Genomic DNA, 18845 nt, shown 5'->3' with positions numbered 1-18845 from the left:
CTTCGGCCACGGGGGTGGCGTCGCTGCCGGCTGGCCCAGGGAGCCTCCATCGTGGCGGATCCGGAGCCCCGAGCTCCAATCCCTCGCGTCCGGCCAGGTCGGCGGTGCGGCGGCTGCGGCGTCGTCGGTTGGAGAGGTGGTGGATTGGGTGGTTGTGCTGCTGGCCCAGTTCGATCCATCTTGGATCCGTTGGTGCTTGGCAGCGGCAGGGAGGCGGTGCTGTGGCGCTCTTGGTTGCGGATGTGCGGCTGCGAGTCGTCGCCCGGTAGCTCGGGTGGTTCGAGGTGAAGGATCCCGGGAGAAATCCTTGTCCGGGCTTTGGTTCCGACTGGCGACGGCGACACCTGTGGGTGCCGTTGACTTTCTTGGAAGCGTCGTTCAGGGCTCCTCTCGTCACCTCGGAGTTCTACCTCCGGAAGGAAACCTCAGATTCTTGGGATTGGATGATGGAGGCGCTTCTGCGTCTCTCTCCCTGTTGAGGGCATCGTCTCGGAGTGGGCTTCGTCCTGGGGACTCGAGGATGGATGATTGCTGAGTTGCCTTGCTGGGGGCGCTATGGGCAGTTTGGCAACGATGAGGCGTCAGCGCAGTTTGGGTCGCGGCTTGGGCTTCGATAGCCGACGGGTCTTCCCGTGCTTCGCTGTGGAGCTGTGGAGTCGGAGCTGCGGTGGAGGGTGCCCCTGCGGCAACGATGACCAGCAACCGGTGGTGTGGAGGATGATTCGGTCGGCGCAAGCCCAACATAGTTCTCTTGTGATGCTCGACGGCCAAGTCGGAGCTGTCTCTCGTTGGCATGTGTGGCCGACTGTTAGCATTTGGCCAGGTCGGTCGGGGGTTTGTGCCCAATATTGTCATCTCCCATGACGATATTGGTTCATTTGTATCGGTTTTTGGCCGGTTTTCCCGTTAATAAATCGGCCGCCTTCTTCTATATCAATGAAAATGGCAAGTCTTGCCTTGTTTCAAAAAAAAAAGATGTTGAAGCATTTTGTTTGATTCATCCATTTTAGTTTGTACCTAGTTTATCTTATATGTGTAAATTTATTTACTTTGGTTTATATCTAGTCTACTTTAAAAGTAAGCTAAACGTCATGCGGTTCCTAGATGCCCCTCTGTCCCCCCGCGACAGGAGATAAGAGGTAACACCTCTCCTACCACTAGATCTCCGTTGGCGTTACGAATGGTCTCCTCTCTGTCTGGTTGCCGCTCCTGCGGTAGGAGGGAGGGGGACTTCGCTGCTCGTTCTGGTCTAGATTTTAGGTTAGGGTTTATCTGTTGTGGTGCATTAGTTGGGTGGTGGAAGAAGCGGCCGAGTGAATAAATCTGCCTCAACTCTACTTTTATACCGACGCCGACCATCACGACGGTGTCTCAAAGTTGATGGTATTGTGTGCTTGTCGCTCCTTCAGATCAACGGCTTGGTCTTCTCGCCTTTCTCCAGATCTGAGGAGATTTGTTTCTCGACGTGTCGTTGGCGTTCGTCGTTATCCACGGCGACGCTGGGGGCCGGAGCGAGGTGGGGATGTTGGTTCGGAGGTGGTGAATTTATCGTTATTCCTCAACCTTTTCAATTTGATGCGGCAGACTTGGTCCAAGACAACACGGGGACAACCCTCGGTTGATGTGCCACATCAACACGTGCCTCGTTATTTGCAGCGGGCATATTCATTGAATTACAAAACCTCGTTACTGATGGTGCTATTTTGAATCTGGTACTGGTGAATGCTCGGCGTCTCTTACAACACGCGTCTAGGCGACGGTCGTTGGTTTCAATGAGTGCTTGCAACACTAGAGTTAAATTTCTACAAATTTTCGTCACAAATAAGTCTTTTAATCTTATCTAGCTTTCGATGTATCTGATACATGTGTATCTTTTAGACCAAGGGAGTATCATATGTATATTGTCGGTTTCGAGTTTGGGAATAAGAGCAGGGCGACTATTGTATTCGACACAGCGTTTATTCTGTCAATCAGAGTCGTCATGATTGAAGGAACAAAGAAAGGTTAGGTCGCATCCATCAGCATGGCGTCGTTAGCAGGAGTATATACATTAGAAAAAGTTTAGAACGATGCGCCTTTGCGTCGAATCCTACCCTTTTTCTTTCTCTTCGCGGAACGGCCAAACTTGAGCAGATGCACGTGGACGTCACCACTCACCGGAATCTGGAATCGGCTCCGGTCCACCGCGCCCGATATGCGACCACCACCGAAACGCCGACCTCGTCAAGTCCCCGCATCTTCAGGGCGTCTTGGATACCTCCAGCGGTGCCGATGCATTTTTTTTACCGGGGACAGCGTCAAGGTCGGTAATGGCGTTTTACATCCCGTCGAGGACTACCGCCGGCGATTAACTGTTCCCGCGCGACCACGATCATTCCCGCGCTTGCCCACTACATTGGCAAGTTTCACCGGCGTTTCGCGCGCGCGGGAAACGCCCTGCGCGCCAACGCCGTTTCCCGCCCCGCCGTGGCTATATATGGTGGACACCGGCGGGGGCGACGGGCACACCTCAAACTACCATCCATCCATGGCCGACCACATGCATGAATTGGGAGCACGTTGTTCACATGTGCCGCCAGCTCCACCCGGAGGAGGAGGCGGAGGAGGACGAGGTAGCCGCCGCCGGCGTTGAGGCGCAGCAGCTAGACCTAGAGGTGGCGGCGGCGGAGGCGGCAGAGCGCGCGGAAGGGCGCCTCACGGCGACCAGGACAGAGATCGCCAACGCCATGGCCGAGCTCGCCGACGCCAAGGCCGCCATCACGGCCCCTCCGGCCGATGCCGTCATCCACGACATCGCGGACGACGACGTCCCCGTGCCCATGCGCTTCGAGTGCGCTGGCAACCAGCGGATTCTGCTGGCGTCCTTCGAGTTCCTGGCTGGTGACGCCTAGCGCCGTCAGGCTTGGCTGGCGGAGGAGGAAGCCCACAACTATGCGATGGCCATGGCTGGGGGGTTAATGTGCTCCGACCTGGACTCGCTCCAGCGTAGGGGCCCTTCTCCCGCGCGGGTCGAGCAGGAGAACCGCGAGCTGGAGGCCGCCATCGCCGCCAGGGACGAAGCGGTGGCGGCGGCTAGGGACAGGGCCCGCTTCATCGCCGACATGGCGGCGATCCAGGCGGCGGTCCAGGCGGAGGAGGAGGCGCGGGCGGCGGCGGTCCAGGCGGCGGCGGAGGAGGAGGAGGCCCAGGTGGCGGCGGAGGTGGCGGCTGCCAAGGTGGCAGAGGCCCAGGCGGTGGCCCTGTGGGACAGCAGCCTGGCCTAGGCCCTCGAACGGCGCAGGCGGCAGGACGAGATGTTCGTTGGCCGGCGTGCGCGGCGCGCAGAGTGCGCGAAGCGCTCCCGCTTCGACGACGGCGCCAGCCCATCCGGCGGCCAGTAGTAGGGCGCGCGACTGCGAGTAACCGAGGCCGGTGTAAGCCACGCGATGGCGAGTAGGTACGGCCGTTGTAGTTTTAGGTTAACTCGACTAACCATCTGTGTAAATATGGTCCTTTTCGCCAATCAATAGTAATGAAAAAATCTTTTGCTTACCTAGGCACTGCCGACTGGGCCCGGATGTATCCAACGCGGACACTCGGCGCGACCGCCGAGCGTCCGCGGAGACGCAAACCTGGCGCATATTTGGGCCAGGTATGCGTCTCCGCGGACGGCCCGGTCACTTTGCATTGCCCCGCTGGAACAGGCCCAGACGCATTTCCGGTCACGGCGGACAAAAACGGTCGCTTAGTGACCGTTTGCGTCGCGCCGCTGGAGATGCCCTCACGGATCCCTTCTTTTTTCATTCTTCTTTAAAAAAAATTGTGGTGGTGTTGCCAAGTCGACGGTCGTCGGGCCCGGTTGCTAGAGACAGGCGCACTGCACGACGGATACGACCTATCCTGATGAACCGTTGCGGGAAAAACCATTGTGGCGTGACCTCCGTCTCTCCCAACAAGCTACAGTACCCAGAGCCGCTCCCGTAGAAACCGGCCCGATCCCGAGCCCCTCCGGCGGTGTTGCCGGCCGGAGGTGGCGGAGGTGAGGCGCCGGAGTAGGTTCCTAGTTTAGGTGTAGTTCCCCGACGGCTTGCCGACTAGTTTTAGAGTAGAAGCTCTGGTTTTGGGGCTAGATCCAGAGCGGGCCGGCGATGTGTGGTGTCCTCTGCTCCGGTGGTCGGAGCCCAGGGAGCCTCCTTCTCGGCCGATCTCCTCAATAAGTCCTTCGCCATCTTCCCTCAGCTTCTCGCAGCGTCTCTTCTTTCGCTCCCGGCCGGCCTTGGTGGCGAGGGGGACGGGTTGGAGACGCAGTCGTTAGCTTGATCTGGAGATGGCAGAGGCGGTGTGCCTCTCTGGTGCCCTGGCGCAGCACCAGGCGGCCAGTCGTTGGCGGCCTCCCTCCAAATCTTTGGGGAATTTTGGCCTAGACTTCGTTGACGGCTTCGCCTTTCGATAAGGTGCCTAGGAGTCTTCAGCTGTTGAGAAGGTGTTCTTCTTGCCTCCTTGGCCGGCCAACGGGGATCCCTTCTTTTTTCATTCTTCTTTAAAAAAAAATTTGTGGTGGTGTTGCCGAGTCGACGGTCGTCGGGCCCGGTTGCTAGAGACAGGCGCACTGCACGGCGGATACGACCTGTCCTGATGAACCGTCGCGGTGCCGACCGCCCGCCCCGGGTCGGCTCCCCGTCCACGTTTTGTCTGAGAAAATATCAGCGCTATGTTCGTCGCGCCGACCGGCGGAACTGGGACGCGTAGGCACCTTAGTTCCTTGTATATGTCCCACCAATTTACGGCAAGTTGTTTTCTATACTTTCGTTTTCGTGCTGCAGATAGCGTAATCGCGTTCTACCTCCGAGTATTGTGCTAGATGAAAATAGTTACTAGTGGTTGTTTTTCGTGGTATCGTTCTACCTCGAATACGTGGCCAGTAGCCCAAGACAAATAGACAATACTGGTACTGCAGTCTGCACGCTACCTAGTACGCCAACAAACGTATACCACAAAAAAATGACTGACCGCAAACAGGAAAGAGCCGGGCAATTTCGTAACCTTTAGAAGCAATTAAACACGACTTACTTAGGGCATGTACAATGATGATGACTCAGCTGTCTGTAAGAGATGGTCATAGGTGATTTTGGTGTGGAGGAAAGAGAATAAGGAGAGAGAAGAATGCTGTCTGTAAAGTTACAGACAGTCTGTAGGTTTCTTACAAACAGCTTATAGACACCATTTTTGCTGCAGTATCAAGAGTGTCTATAACTTATACTCACATATAGCTATGACTAAAAATAGATAACTTACAGATAGACTATTGTATACACTGTTTGTATCATTATCTATAGATGACACGGAGTAGTATTACAGACAACATCCGTCTAAACCAATATACATGCCCTTAGGGTAGATACCGTAAACTCGCAAAAAACTGTAAAAATAACCGTTTTACGGTTTACGTCGGTTTCGCCCACCTATCAAATCCTGAAAAAAAAAGGACACGATGTTATAAAAGCGACAAGCAAATAACAAAAAATGATAAAGGTAAACGCATCGGAGACACAAGATTTTCCAACACAGAAGAGAAAAAGAATCACGGGTGCCAGCCAGCAAAACTTCACTATATCGGGGAGTGTTTACAAACGTCGTGGGTTGTCTTATAATCTGATAAACCCTAGCTATCGGCTTACAAAATGTATATATAGACGGTGCCAACGATCCGTACCGGCGACGGGACTCACTACGCTCGTCAAAAGTTAGCCTCCCTTTAGTATATGAATTTGGATCACAATATAACACACGAGACTCAAAGTTTCCTCCCCCGGAGGGTACATATGATGTCGCGGTGAAACCGCGAAACTAATTGCGACCAACAATGCCCACCTCGATTTGTTAGGACGGAATTTTTAGCACACCTCCTTTCCCGCATACACGTCGTCGCCGCCGTTGATCTGCCACACCACTACCTCTGCGCCGCCGACGAGGTCGCGCAGCCTCAACCGCCACCTCTCACGGCTCCGGCAGTACGCGCGCGCACCCCAGCCGTCGGTGCTTTAGTCCTCAAGAAGAGAAAGCACGCATGCACCCACGTCGTCGTCCCCGATGCTGCCCCGGCCGCCATCGTTGTTGTTGCCCTGGCCAAGGCCGCGATGATGGTCGTTTCGCGAGCTCGGCTCAAGACAGGGGGTGTCATCTGGATGAATGTGGGGGGTGGCGGGAAGAGGAAGCGGACCGTGAAGCAAAGCGGCCTTCCTCGACCCGCTCCACCGGCGGTCGAGATCAGTGCATCGCAGACAACGGCGCCGACGTCGTCAACATGTTCCTCAAAATTTCGAGTTTCGATACGAACGATGTTCCGTACTCGTTAGTGTATACGCTAAACGAGGCCAGGGTGAGCATTACCGAGGCGCCCCTTGATGCGTACGAGTTGGACGGCGAGGATAATGGCGAAGAGGTTGAGGATGGTGTTGCTTACGATCAAGACACGTTGGAGGAGGACACGAAGAGACGAAGGGGCGAAATAAGAGAGTCGTGCACTATACCGATATCGAAGACACTTGCTTGGTGCAGGCATAGTCACAATTGTGCATCGATGCGGTGCACGACACTGATCAAACAGGGAAGCGTTATTGGTCGCGGATCGAAGATAAGTTATTTCACCTCATGCCTAACATTGCAACACCGGTCTATTTCTCCTATCGATCCCTACAAGGCCGGTGGGATGTGATCAAGACTTGTTGTAGCCGATGGAGTGGAGCGATGGAGCAAGTCCGGAATGCAAATGTCATCTCTATCAGTGACTATGTGAGTGACTATGTGAGTGCATTGCAGTTTTCATTTGTGTGATTGTGTGATTGTGTTGCAAGACATGTGCATTTATGTTGCATTTTATTTTGTGAATGTAAGGGAAAAAATTCAATTGAGGGGTACAAAACCATGATAGATTCCAAACGAAGAACATTCACGCTACAACGTTGTCAAAAGTTGCTTGAGCATCTTGACAAGTGAAAATTGAGGAAGCAAGAAGCATCACCAAAGAAAGGAGCTATGCTATGTTTGGATGATGCAAGTGATGAGTAAGGAGGAGCCAACAAGGGGAAGCTCGATAGGAACAAGAAGACCAAGGAGAAGATTAAGCTTGAAGCCGAAGCATCAAACTTGGCATTCAAGATCGATGAGTTCATGAGGTCAAAGAAAAGCATGACGCTCAACACTTTGGAAGCAAAGAAAGTAATGAGCGAGAAGAAGAATGTTATGAAGCAAGCAAGATAGCAAGCAGTTCATGACTTGGAGGGGAGGAGGCTAGCACTTGAGAAGAAAATGGCAAAGACGGACCTTGTTGCGGAGAAGAATAGGACGATGATGATGGACCCGAACACCATGGATCTTCAGTAAAGAGTGGTGGGTTCTGAGGAAGATCGAGATCATTACAAGGAGAAGGCTAGCCCAATGTTGAATCTTCCAGTACGGTGGATGCCACTCACGGTGGAGGTGATGATGCTAAGGCGAGTGGTGGTGTCGCATGAGGTGCTACCGGCGAGTGGTGGTGTCGCTGGAGGTGCTACTGGCGACGATGGTGTGCTTGAGCCTTCCTTCTTCATCATGCTTGAAGATGATGTTTTGCGGCATATATTGGATATTTGACGCGAACATTGCTGTGAAACATGTCACATATTGTCGGATTTGTTGTCATGTATGTGATTTTGGTTGGGAGTTCGTGGACGCCGATCACATGCGGTAAACCAAAACTATAAAAAATCATTAAAAAAATAAGAGTTTTAGTTTAGGAGATTTGATCGGCACCAGCCCACGCAACCGCAGAATTCCCATTTCTTACGTCGTGTATTCTCGTTTTTATAGATCCTGAAACAAACACGGAATCTAGTACGTACTCCGCGTGTCCACTTATTTTATAACTAGATGATACCCCGCGCGTTGCGGCGGGATATTTTAAGTAGTGTATATGATAAATTTCACATATTTAGCTCTATGATTTTTTTGATGTAATCCATTGCATATATTTATTTGATAGTCAGTTAAAAACTTATTACATCATCTGAGTGGTTTGATAAGTGCATTGGTCTTTGTAGATCTTTTTATCATCGGAAAGAATAGCCGTGACATTCTCTTTCCATTTTAGATGTATTCGATTGTGAAGAATGTATGATCCGATCATAGTATGGTTGTGAGATCAGCACGTGAAGGTCCCCCTTGGTACCTGATGTCTACGGGTGCTTCTATTCTTGTAGACAGTGTTGGGCCTCCAAGAGCAGAGGTTTGTAGAACAGCAGCAAGTTTTCCTTAAGTGGATCACCCAAGGTTTATCGATCTCAGGGAGGAAGAGGTCAAAGATATCCCTCTCAAGCAACCCCGCAACCACAAAGCAAGAAGTCTCTTGTGTCCCCAACACACCTAATACACTTGTCAGATGTATAGGTGCACTAGTTCGGCGAAGAGATAGTGAAATACAAGTAATATGGATGGATATGAGTGGTAATAGTAATCTGAATGAAATATGGCAGCGAGTAAACATGTAGCAAAACAGTAAACAAACGGAGATTCGATGCTTGGAAGCAAGGCCTAGGGATCCTGCTTTCACTAGTGGACACTCTCAACAATGATCACATAATAGGACTACTCTACACCCTCTTGTTGGATGATGAACACCACTAATTGTGTAGGATTACACGAACCCTCAATGCCGGAGTTAACAAGCTCCACAATATTCAATGTTCATATTTAAATAACCTTAGAGTGTAAGATAGATCAACACAATTACACCAAGAACTAACATAGCATGCACACTCGTCACCATCATACCATGAAGGAGGCATAGATCATATCAATACTATCATAGCAATAGTTAACTTCATAATCCACAAGAGATTACAATCATAGCCTACGCCAAGTACTAACACGGATGCACACACTGTCACCATTACACCGTGCAGGAGGAATAAAACTACTTTAATAACATCACTAGAGTAGCACATAGATGATATTCAACTAGATCACATAAAGAGAGAGATGAACCACATAGCTACAGCGGAGCCCTCAGCCCCGGGGTAGATTACTCCCTCCTCATCATGGAGGCAGCGATGGCGGTGAAGATGGCGGTGGAGATGGCTCCGGGGGCAATTCCCCGTCCGGCAGGGTGCCGGAACAGAGAGTTCTGTCCCCCGAATTGGACTTTCGCGATGGCGGCGGCTCTGGATGGTTTTCTCTGTTTCCGTCCTTCTGGTCGATGTTTTTAGGTCAGGGACGAATATATAGGCCGAGAGTCGGCGCAAGGAGGCGGCTGGGGCCCCCACACCATAGGCTGGCGCGGCCAGGGGGCCACCCGCGCCGCCTTATGGTGTGGGCCCCTGCTGCCCGCCTCCGACTCTCCTTCGGTGTTCCGGAAGCTTCCGGGAATTTTAAGATCTTCGGTGTTGATTTCGTCCGATTCCGAAAATATTTCCTTACTAGGATTTCTGAAACCAAAAACAGCAGAAAACAGCAACTGGCCTTTCGGCATCTCGTCAATAGGTTAGTTCCGGAAAACGCATAATAATGACATAAAGTGTGAACAAAACATGTCGGTATTGTCATAAAACAAGCATGGAACATCAGAAATTATAGATACGTTGGAGACGTATCAGTACCCTTCTTCTAAAGTTAGATGCAGGGCCGTCTCATGTCCTTGAGTTTTTTTGTATTGCTTCCTTATACGTCTTGTTGGCTTGTATGTGCCGATTAGTAGAAAATGGAAGTATGTACGCCCCGCGCGGCAGGTTTCAAACTTTCAACTGTATCCTGAATGATTGAAAGAAATTTACATGAATGTAGTTATGTGAAAAAAAAAGTATTGTTGACCCAGAAGTACCCGTTTTTGCCTCCTTGATGCTCCATGTAGGAATGTTGTGAGAAGCGTTTGTGTTCAAAGTTGTATTTGTATTTTAATATGGAAGAGTGACTTGTGATTGGTTGTGTTCTTTGTTATATAGAGGGATGTACTGTTGACTTCAATTGGGTATAAGGATTATTACAGCAGCTTTAAATTGGACCTTTGCCAAAAAAAAATAAGCGAGGCAGTTGTCAAGCATTGAATTAGTATTGATTAGATATTTTATGTCTTTCCCTCGAATAATTAAAAAATATATACTTTCGTTGCTGCAAATGCTCACGGTGCGAAGGAACATTGCCAACCAAAATTTTATAAACGGCAGTGAAATAGTTGTAGCTTTCGTTGCTGCATCATATCAGCGACAGTAGACAACTGCCCATGAAAGGGTGCACACTCGACGTTCCTAGTGTTTCTTGTAAGGTAGAACACCAGAAATTTGGGAATACATAAAATGAAAGCATCCTATTAATTGTGTCATTCCAAAAGAAGTCCTAAACCGCATAATCTGTCAGGATATCTTCTCATGTCTGTCAGGTACCAGGGCAGGCAACATTTGATGTGAATGTCACGAAGAGATCTGGGCAACCATATTTTCTGCAAATATCCATCGAGTCTTGATAGTGCTATAGCGAGGGCACACATTAATGAAGATGTAATATAATCCTCTGACCAACTGAAGAACCGGATGTATTACCTCTTGAGACAGAAATTACAATGTACATAAATAATTATTTCAGGGGAGGTAACAAATAAAAGGTGCATATGCTCAGACAATGTAAATTCAAACTTAAGAGCAAGAGATTAGATTCGCGTGCAGGAGATTAGATTCGTGCACCAATGAAAGTAGGCATGGTTTATAGTGCCGTACGTACAGGTGATGATAGCTGGTATTCCTAGCTTCAGCAAGCAGATGATGAATTCAATAAATCCAAAGATTCTTGACCGAGCAGACCAGAAGGGCCACAATCGAAAGAAATCCGGTGATGATGAGGTAGCAGTAGTCAGAATCGATCCAGAAAAGCGGGCTGCGGGAGGAAAACTTGGAGCAGATTTGCCAGCCGTAGATCAACCTACCAGATTACGAATACACAGTGAGGGATTGGAAAAAATAGAGAAGAAATTAGAATCGGGAGAGGGAAGTACCAGCGTAGAGGCCCGTGGCGTTGATGGCGGGGCGACCAGGGTGTCGTGATTCAATCACGGTGATTGAAGCGAATGGCACCATGGGCTTCCTTTTAAGTTTGGGGGCAGTGGCGGGGATGGGTTGGATGGAGCAGTTTCTATTCGTGATTTGTGGGATTTATGAGCCGTAATCATCAGTATTTGTGAGGAGAAGGCTAGAGGTCGCGAGCGGAATATTTGCGGCTACAAAATTGGTGGGGGAGAACGGAAGGTCTGGCGCCCGCTGAGGAAGACGAACGGCGGCCGTGCCCTTTTTTTCGAGCAAAGGCCGAAGGTCGCCCGAGTCGGCAGCGAGGTAGACTACCAGCCCACGTCGGGCCAGCCCACGTAGGAAGAATCAATCAAGCGACGAAGCCAGGTGAAGTGAGACCGGACGGGAGACATACGTGCTAGGAAAAAAAATGTTAATCAGGTGACGTGGCTCACCAGCAAAATGGGATCATCTATTAAGAAAGAGAAGATTTATTTTAAAAACTCCACGTGTCCACTTATGTGTGGACGGAGAGAGTACGGGTATGCTTAACTCTTCAACTTTCCCAAATCATTACTTCTGGCCACGTCCACGGAACCGGGCGATGCTCGCTCCCGGCGGCAGCAGGAGGTCGACTAAACAAAAATATCAGGACGACAACGTGGAAAGAAGTGAGGAACCCGCGCCTCAGTTCCTGCTGCCTCCCGGTCCCGGCTCTCCCGTCTCCCTTTAAATACAGCTCTTCCCTCTCGAGTCTCGACTCTCTCATCCTCTGGGCTCTGTGCTGCTGCTGCTGCTCTGAGCGCCACCAGCCGTCCGGTCGACGCACAGCAAATCCGATGGCTCTCGCTCTCTCCGGCTCCGCTGCTGCCCGCGCGCTCGCCCAGCTGCTAGCCCCGACCACCAGGGGCTACGCCGCGGCTGCCGCCTCCGGCGGCATGAGGCGCGGCGCCGCGGACAGGAAGGCGGCTGGCGAGGCCGAGAAGGCCGCCACCGACGCGTCCTGGGTCCCCGACCCCGTCACCGGCCACTACCGCCCAGCCAACCGCGCCGCGGCCGTCGACCCCGCAGACCTCCGCGCTGCTCACCTCGGCCGCACCCACGCACGGGCTTGATAAAGGCCCGCTCCACCCTTCTACTCCCTCGCGTGATAAACCGCTGATAAGTGACAGTAACAGGGGAGGTTGGAGGCTCGTCCGCGCTCCGCTACCGACGTCCCCGGACGTGCGCGCTCTCCACAAGATCCATCCTACGGGGGAGCCAGGAAATATGAAAGAAAGAGCGGCGGCGGCGGCAGCTTGCCTATTTCCAGTTCGTGTGCGTGCGTGCGTGTGATGTGGGCTGGATCGATGCCCTGTTTACTTAGTGTTCGTGTTACCCGATCGATGTTACTCCATCCAACAGGGCTTGTACTCCTATCCTAGCAATAACGCAAGAAATCACCATTTTCTTGTTCTTTGATACACCTCGCTGCGTGCTGCTATCTGAATCATCGTGTGAGTTTATCTGATTATCCTCCAAATGAACCTCCAGTAAAGTCCATCTGCGGTGTTGATTCCCCCGTCGCTGGTCGTAACAGCGGCTGTGGTCGCACCTATATATGGGCCTGCGCAATGTCAAGAGCGCGCGTAATAGTTAGGTCGCGTGGCGCCGTCGCAGTCGGCGAACATTTCCTCGCCGCGCGGCGCGGGCAGCGTGGCGAGCGGCATGGAATCAATCAGGTCCACTCTTTTGATCGGACGTCACCGTTCATGGCTTGGTACGACAGCGACCGGAAAGCATCGCATCTCGCCGCACCTCAGCGTCAGGGACTTCAGTGACTTTTCATGCCAGAAACGTCTCAGCCTTTGTGACCTCTGTGTTAAATCGATTAATCCTCCGTAGGATGAGGGTTGCCAATATTCTTACGATTATAGGGTTGGTAATACCTGCTGACTAGAAGTGCTGACAAGAAACCAAAGCTCAAGGATTAAAAAGTGCGTCAAGGGCCCAAGCCGCGAGAAGATACATACATCATACATCGTGCTCGCATGGGACTCTCTATTCTCTACCCTACGAAAGCTAGATACCGTATCAAACACCATTAGAGTGCTCCCTAGCTACTCCCTCTGTTTCAAAACCAAGGCTTCCTAATTTTGTACTCCATTGGAGTAGTACTAAAAACCTTTACATCTTCTAATTTGTTCAGTTTTATAAATAAAAATTATGGGCATTTCTAGTGTTGAGGATATTTTACGATGGTATATTTGTGTTTGGTGGGGCCACATTTCGAGATCAGGATGGTAGCACACAGAGACATAGATTTATACACGTTCGAGCCCGGGCATACAATATCCAGTAAAAACATTACTCTGTTTGTCGCATCGTGTGACTATCCGCCGTATGCTCTCAGAATCGCAAGGTAGAGCCAGATTTCATCAATGGTGGGTGGATGTGTGTGTGAGAGATGATGGTGAGAGGATGTGGTTACCCATTTGGCGGTCCCGTTCCCCTCATATACATTGTGGGAAATAGGGTTATAGGTGCCGACTGGGTTTACAAGTGGCGACGCCTATGCTAACCCTAACCGTAAAAGATAACTAACGTGGGCAGGACCAGGACCCTTCGGGTGCCCATCATTAACATACCTCATGTTACGTAACTGGAGGCCCACCTCATGACCTGGTAAGGATCATGTAGCCCAGGATGATTTGGCAACCGTGAAGCGTTCAAGGCCCATGTTTCTAGCATGCAGAACAAGGACATGCCGAAGACACAAAACCCTAGAGTTCACCATTAACTTGTAACCGAGATAAACTCGATACCTAGACATAGCCTCATATATAAAGGCTAGTAGGGGTTGGCGAGAAAAGAGGAGACACAGTGATATCTCATAGACAAACCCTAGATAGCCATATCCATCACGACAACATTGTAATCATCTTCATCAATAACCAAGAACACACAAGCATGAGTAGGTTTTTACCTCATTAATAGGGGCCAAACCTGGGTTAAACTGGCCTCATTCTTGCTTGCCAGCTAGCGAACTCACCAGCACACCTCTTTCCCTAAAACCTAAGTCCATCAACCACGGGCATTGTCGTAGAGACTCCATGTCAATAACCTAGCCAATCTAGGTTGATTTACATGAGTGTCCCATATAATCCATCATTTGGTGATGTTGGCGTGACTTGTACTCCAAGATGATCACGTTTGGGGCCCCTTCTAGGGTACAAACCCTTGTCAAGAATTACCTTACGATGTACAAAAAAATATGAAGCTCGTAGTTGATGAGTCTGATGCTTGGTCAAGAGCCAAGGCAGAGGTCAAGAAAAAGGAAGTAGAGCTCAAGCTACTCACAAAAGGAGACTCGTATCATGAAGGTCGGCGTTAGCATTTGGACCCAATGAGAAGGGCTTGATTCGAGAAGAAGCACAAGATGATCAACCATAGAGATGAGTGATTACTCAAAATTATTAGGCCATATTTGTGTTCTATGGGACATGTGCGATTTCTGATTATTTTGGTACTTTGTAGTCTACCGAATTAAATGAATTCTCAAGCAGTGGTAATATATTTGCTATAATTTTATTTTAAATTTATCTATCATAAGAAATGGATAATTTATTACAATGAAAAAAAGCTCGAACTAAATTGGGGGCAGCGTTCGGTGACACTAGGGGTGTAAATAGATAGGATAATTTTTCCACCGTATTCGAAGAAATCTAATGGATAAGGATGTCTGATTTTGATCTTGACACCAGATACGATATATGGTATGGTATGTCAAATAACACCCAAATATTCGAATCTAATTTTTTTAAGATTACACAATGGTTTTTTTATCTCGATAATCCGATTTTCATCTGAAATATCAAAGCTAATACATCATATTAGTAGATAGTGGATTGGCAAGTTTTCTTTTACATAATCGGTCAACCGAATATAAAGTCTAAACTTATAATGATACTGAGAGCTTTTAAAGCATGTGTTAGTGGTATCCTTACTCTTGTGTTTGCGTTATTGAGTCCATATAAACCTACTTTATTCATGTGTTTATGCTATATTTATTCATATTATCCTGTTAGTCCCTCTGCTCTATGAAGGTTTTCTAAAATTTATCAAAATTTGAATGTATGTTGATGTTATTTAGAGTGTAGATACATTTGAATAAATCTTAGATAAACTCCGTGAGATGGAGGGAGTACATAATTTTATTTTATGTGTGATGAAGCCACGTTAAGACAAATATACAATGGCAGTGGATTTCTTTTGCCATTTTTTTTATGATGGGAAGAATGGAAGGAAGATGGGTCGCGTTTGATCCCTCAGCATAGTTTGCGATGGCTCCAGCTGCCCCGATTGGCGGATTCCCGATAGCACGAATTAGTAAACTACTAGGTGAAAATGCGTGTTTGCATATTTTTCTTGAAAGAATGCGTCGTTGTGTTTACTTCTTGCATTTTTTACTCTTTGCTGAATGGTCAAAATTGACCTGATGCACATTTAATTTTTTTATTGTCCAGATGCATGTACCGTCACCAGAATTTAGTATCGGCTCCGGTCCTCCGCGCCATATGCCAATCGTGATGCCTCCCGCGCCCCTGAGTAGACGCATATGCCCCTTCCATTTTTTATGATAGCTAGACATTACATATTTGCGTTCTACTTTTACCTCGAATGTACTCGTAGCCAGGGGGAGGAAATGGTTTTACTATATATTTTCGTTGTGCGCCTAACATAATCGTGTACGACCTCTAATTTACCGGAAACTATGGGAAGTTGGTTTTGTTTTCAAATACGTGGACAGAAAATACTGCAGTCTGCCGGGTGAACCATTTTGTTTTTGCTCCTAGAAATTTCGAAAATTACATTAACGGGTTTTTAAAACGAGGATTTTATTTTAGATGTAACCAACGATGCATTCCACAGGGCCGGAGCTGGAGGGAAAGTTTCCTTGATGCGTTATCCGTACATAGCACAAGCTTTTTCAAGTTTGCTGCATTACGAGCTGGATTTAAGGCTTCCCTGATGCACCTGATGCACGTTTCACTCTCTACCGTGATGCATTGACGGATCTAGCGAGCAAACGTTTGCTCGTTGGTTCCAGCCAGCCAACGCGCCAAAAAAGGAAAGTGGACCCGCCCCGCCGACCAACCCGCTCCAGAAAAGGAAAGCGGACCCCCACGACCGGATCGACCAATTAAATCACCCAAATCCCGACAGAATCAAAAGTCGGCCCACCGTCCCACCGTCCCACCGTCCCCTTCCCAGGTCCCTCCTTTTTCTCTCTTCTTCCTCCAGATCTTCTTCCTCCCAGCCTGCAATTCCTCCAGATCTCCATTGCAGCCTCCAGATCTCCATTGTAGCTTCTTCTTCTCCATAAAAGCAGCAAGTTCTTCCTCCCCCAGCCAGCCGGCAACTTCTTCCTCCCCAGCCTGCAACTTCTTCTACCTTTTCCCATCAGATCTCCATTACAGTCAACACAAAGACATCAACTACCAGCAAGAAGACAGCAACTACCAGCAAGAAGACAGCAACTACCAGCTGAAAATCAAAGTTTCAGAGGCTGGACAAACAAGGTTAGATTTGCACAGATGCTTACCTCCCCCTCCAATCTCCTCCTTTGCTATAATTTGTTGAACCTTTTGAACACGACAACCAGATCTACAAGTTTTCTACCCAGACAAAGGAAACAATTTGAGCAAAAACACAAACAAAAACCAGATCTACATGGTCGAGAACCATTTTTATCTGAACCAAGTAGTGCTCGATGCATAAAAGACAACTATTGACTCACGGAATTGCTTCCGATGCATAAGTATGTTCCTCATGCATACAAATTCATGGAAAAATTCAAAACGAGGCTTGTATACCATAGAAAAAGCGAGCATAAACTTGTAACAAGACACATGTAGATAAAAAAACTCAACTTTGAGGGCACAAACCTGTTATAATTTGGTGGGATCCTCAAGGTAGTTGCTTTCGGTTCAGATTGTACTCAAGACAACACCTTGCAAGCAACTAATTTAGATGATCTGATGCATACTAACCATAGAATAAGCCACAAAAAATGGGAAGGAGTAGCAATGCATTTATATGGTCACATAGTACTTGGAAAAGGTTCTATAGTAGCATTAGGTACCATTAGTTTGTCGAAACCATCGAGACAACCAGTTCAGCGACGAACAAACTATGTTTCAACAAGAACTAGTATTGTCACATGACAAAACTAGGCGGTAAAATGATCGACTTAGCTACCGTTTGAGATGCTCGGCAAAAGTTTCTTCCGTCATAGTGCTAATTACATAGTGGCTGATTGATGAAGCAAAATTTGACACTTGATCTTGTCCATGCTAGCCTCCGGTACTGAAAAAGCAAGTTTGTGAGAAGGTGTGAATGGTGGTGACAACCATAAACTTTGGTAGCTTATGTCATGCGAGATAGTAGCCAAAAAATGCATTGTGGGAAAACAACTTAGATGGCATTAGTGTACCAACTTAGATGAATCGGAGAAGCAACTTTAGATGCATCCATAAAACGAAGTTTTCAAGTTTACTTACAAACAAAATGAAATTACTTTTTGTTTTGCGGATGAGTGGTTTGGACCTGAACCTAGAACCGGACGATGTCGACATGGAAGATGGAGGAATAAATGGCGGTGACCCCTTTTACGCACTCAAGCTGCCCGGACGGAGGTTGTCGATGAGTCTCGGGACCCACTACTTGCTGAGCATGGTGGACAAGGTGGCGACTACGATGTGCACGGTGGTGGAGGGCAGCAATTCAATGCGGCACCACCTCCGGCAAATCCTAGCACCGAAAACATAAACACAACGACTATGCCTACTACAACCCTTTCCGGTTCTTCTAACCACGAGTTGGCGGATCATGGTGCTGATGGAGTTGCTCCTAATGAAGAAGTAGCATCTAGTCCTCAAGAACCCTTCCTTGGTATGCGATTTGACACAATCGAAGATGCCGAGAGAGCACTACAATGCTTACTCAAAAAGGCTGGGGTTTTCTATCAAATCAAACACATCAACGAGGCAACCTTTCGGTAAGGTGGTGCGGAAGCAACAATTTGTGTGCAACAAGTATCGGGCACCGAAAACGGAAGAGCAAATTCAAGAGGAGAGAGTCAAAATTGTAGAAGAGGTTAGCCCTGTCCAGCTAGATGATGAAGACGGGGATGGAGAAGAAGGCTGGACCGTCCAAGAAACCAAAATCTGCGGTAGTTAAGCGGCAAAGGGAAAAAATAAAGCAAACCAAGTGTCCGGCAAAAATGTGTGTGAAGTTGATTAACAACAAATATGAAGTGACATATTTTATTGCGAGAACACAATCACCCCATGCTTGTGAAACCTTCAACGACAAAGTACACGAGATCACACAAAGGCATACCTAGAGATGAAAGGGAGTTCTCGAAATGCCTACATGAGCTGCAACTTGGAAGCTGGGCGTATGATGACGGTGATGTCTTCTTTTTATGGAGAAGAATGTTTCGTCCCCTATGATCCAAAAGCTATAACAAATCTACGAACAAGTTTGAGGAAGGAGGAGAAGGAATGGGACATTGCTTGAGACGGTGGCTTATTTTGCGAGTTGAAGGACAAGGACCCGGGTTTCTACTCTCGAATTTCTTTTGATGAAGAGCACGGGGTTGAAAACATTTTACGGGTTGACGAGTCTTGCAAGGAAGGCTTACACGAAGCATATCATGATTGTGTGTCATTTGATACAACTTTCTTGACTAATCGGTTCGATATGCCATTTGCTCCATTTATTGGGATCAACGAGACATGGACGAGTCCTTCATGCTTGGCTGTGGTTTCCTAAGGGATGAGAAAGAGGAGAGTT

General features: G+C 48.6%; 1 protein-coding gene across 1 annotated transcript; it reads left to right on the top strand.

Moving 5' to 3' along the window:
- The first annotated feature begins 11807 nt into the window (after positions 1-11807).
- Positions 11808-12469, top strand: LOC124666525 (late embryogenesis abundant protein Lea5-like). The gene has a single exon (XM_047203876.1). It carries the CDS (start codon positions 11846-11848, stop codon positions 12119-12121), a length of 276 nt encoding a protein of 91 aa, XP_047059832.1. The 5' UTR covers positions 11808-11845; the 3' UTR covers positions 12122-12469.
- Positions 12470-18845: the final 6376 nt, after the last annotated feature.

Source organism: Lolium rigidum, chromosome 6 (assembly GCF_022539505.1).
Source record: "Lolium rigidum isolate FL_2022 chromosome 6, APGP_CSIRO_Lrig_0.1, whole genome shotgun sequence".
Lineage (NCBI taxonomy): Eukaryota > Viridiplantae > Streptophyta > Magnoliopsida > Poales > Poaceae > Lolium > Lolium rigidum.
The sequence above is the reverse complement of the archived record's forward strand: the minus strand, read 5'-3'. Positions and strand labels throughout refer to the sequence as shown.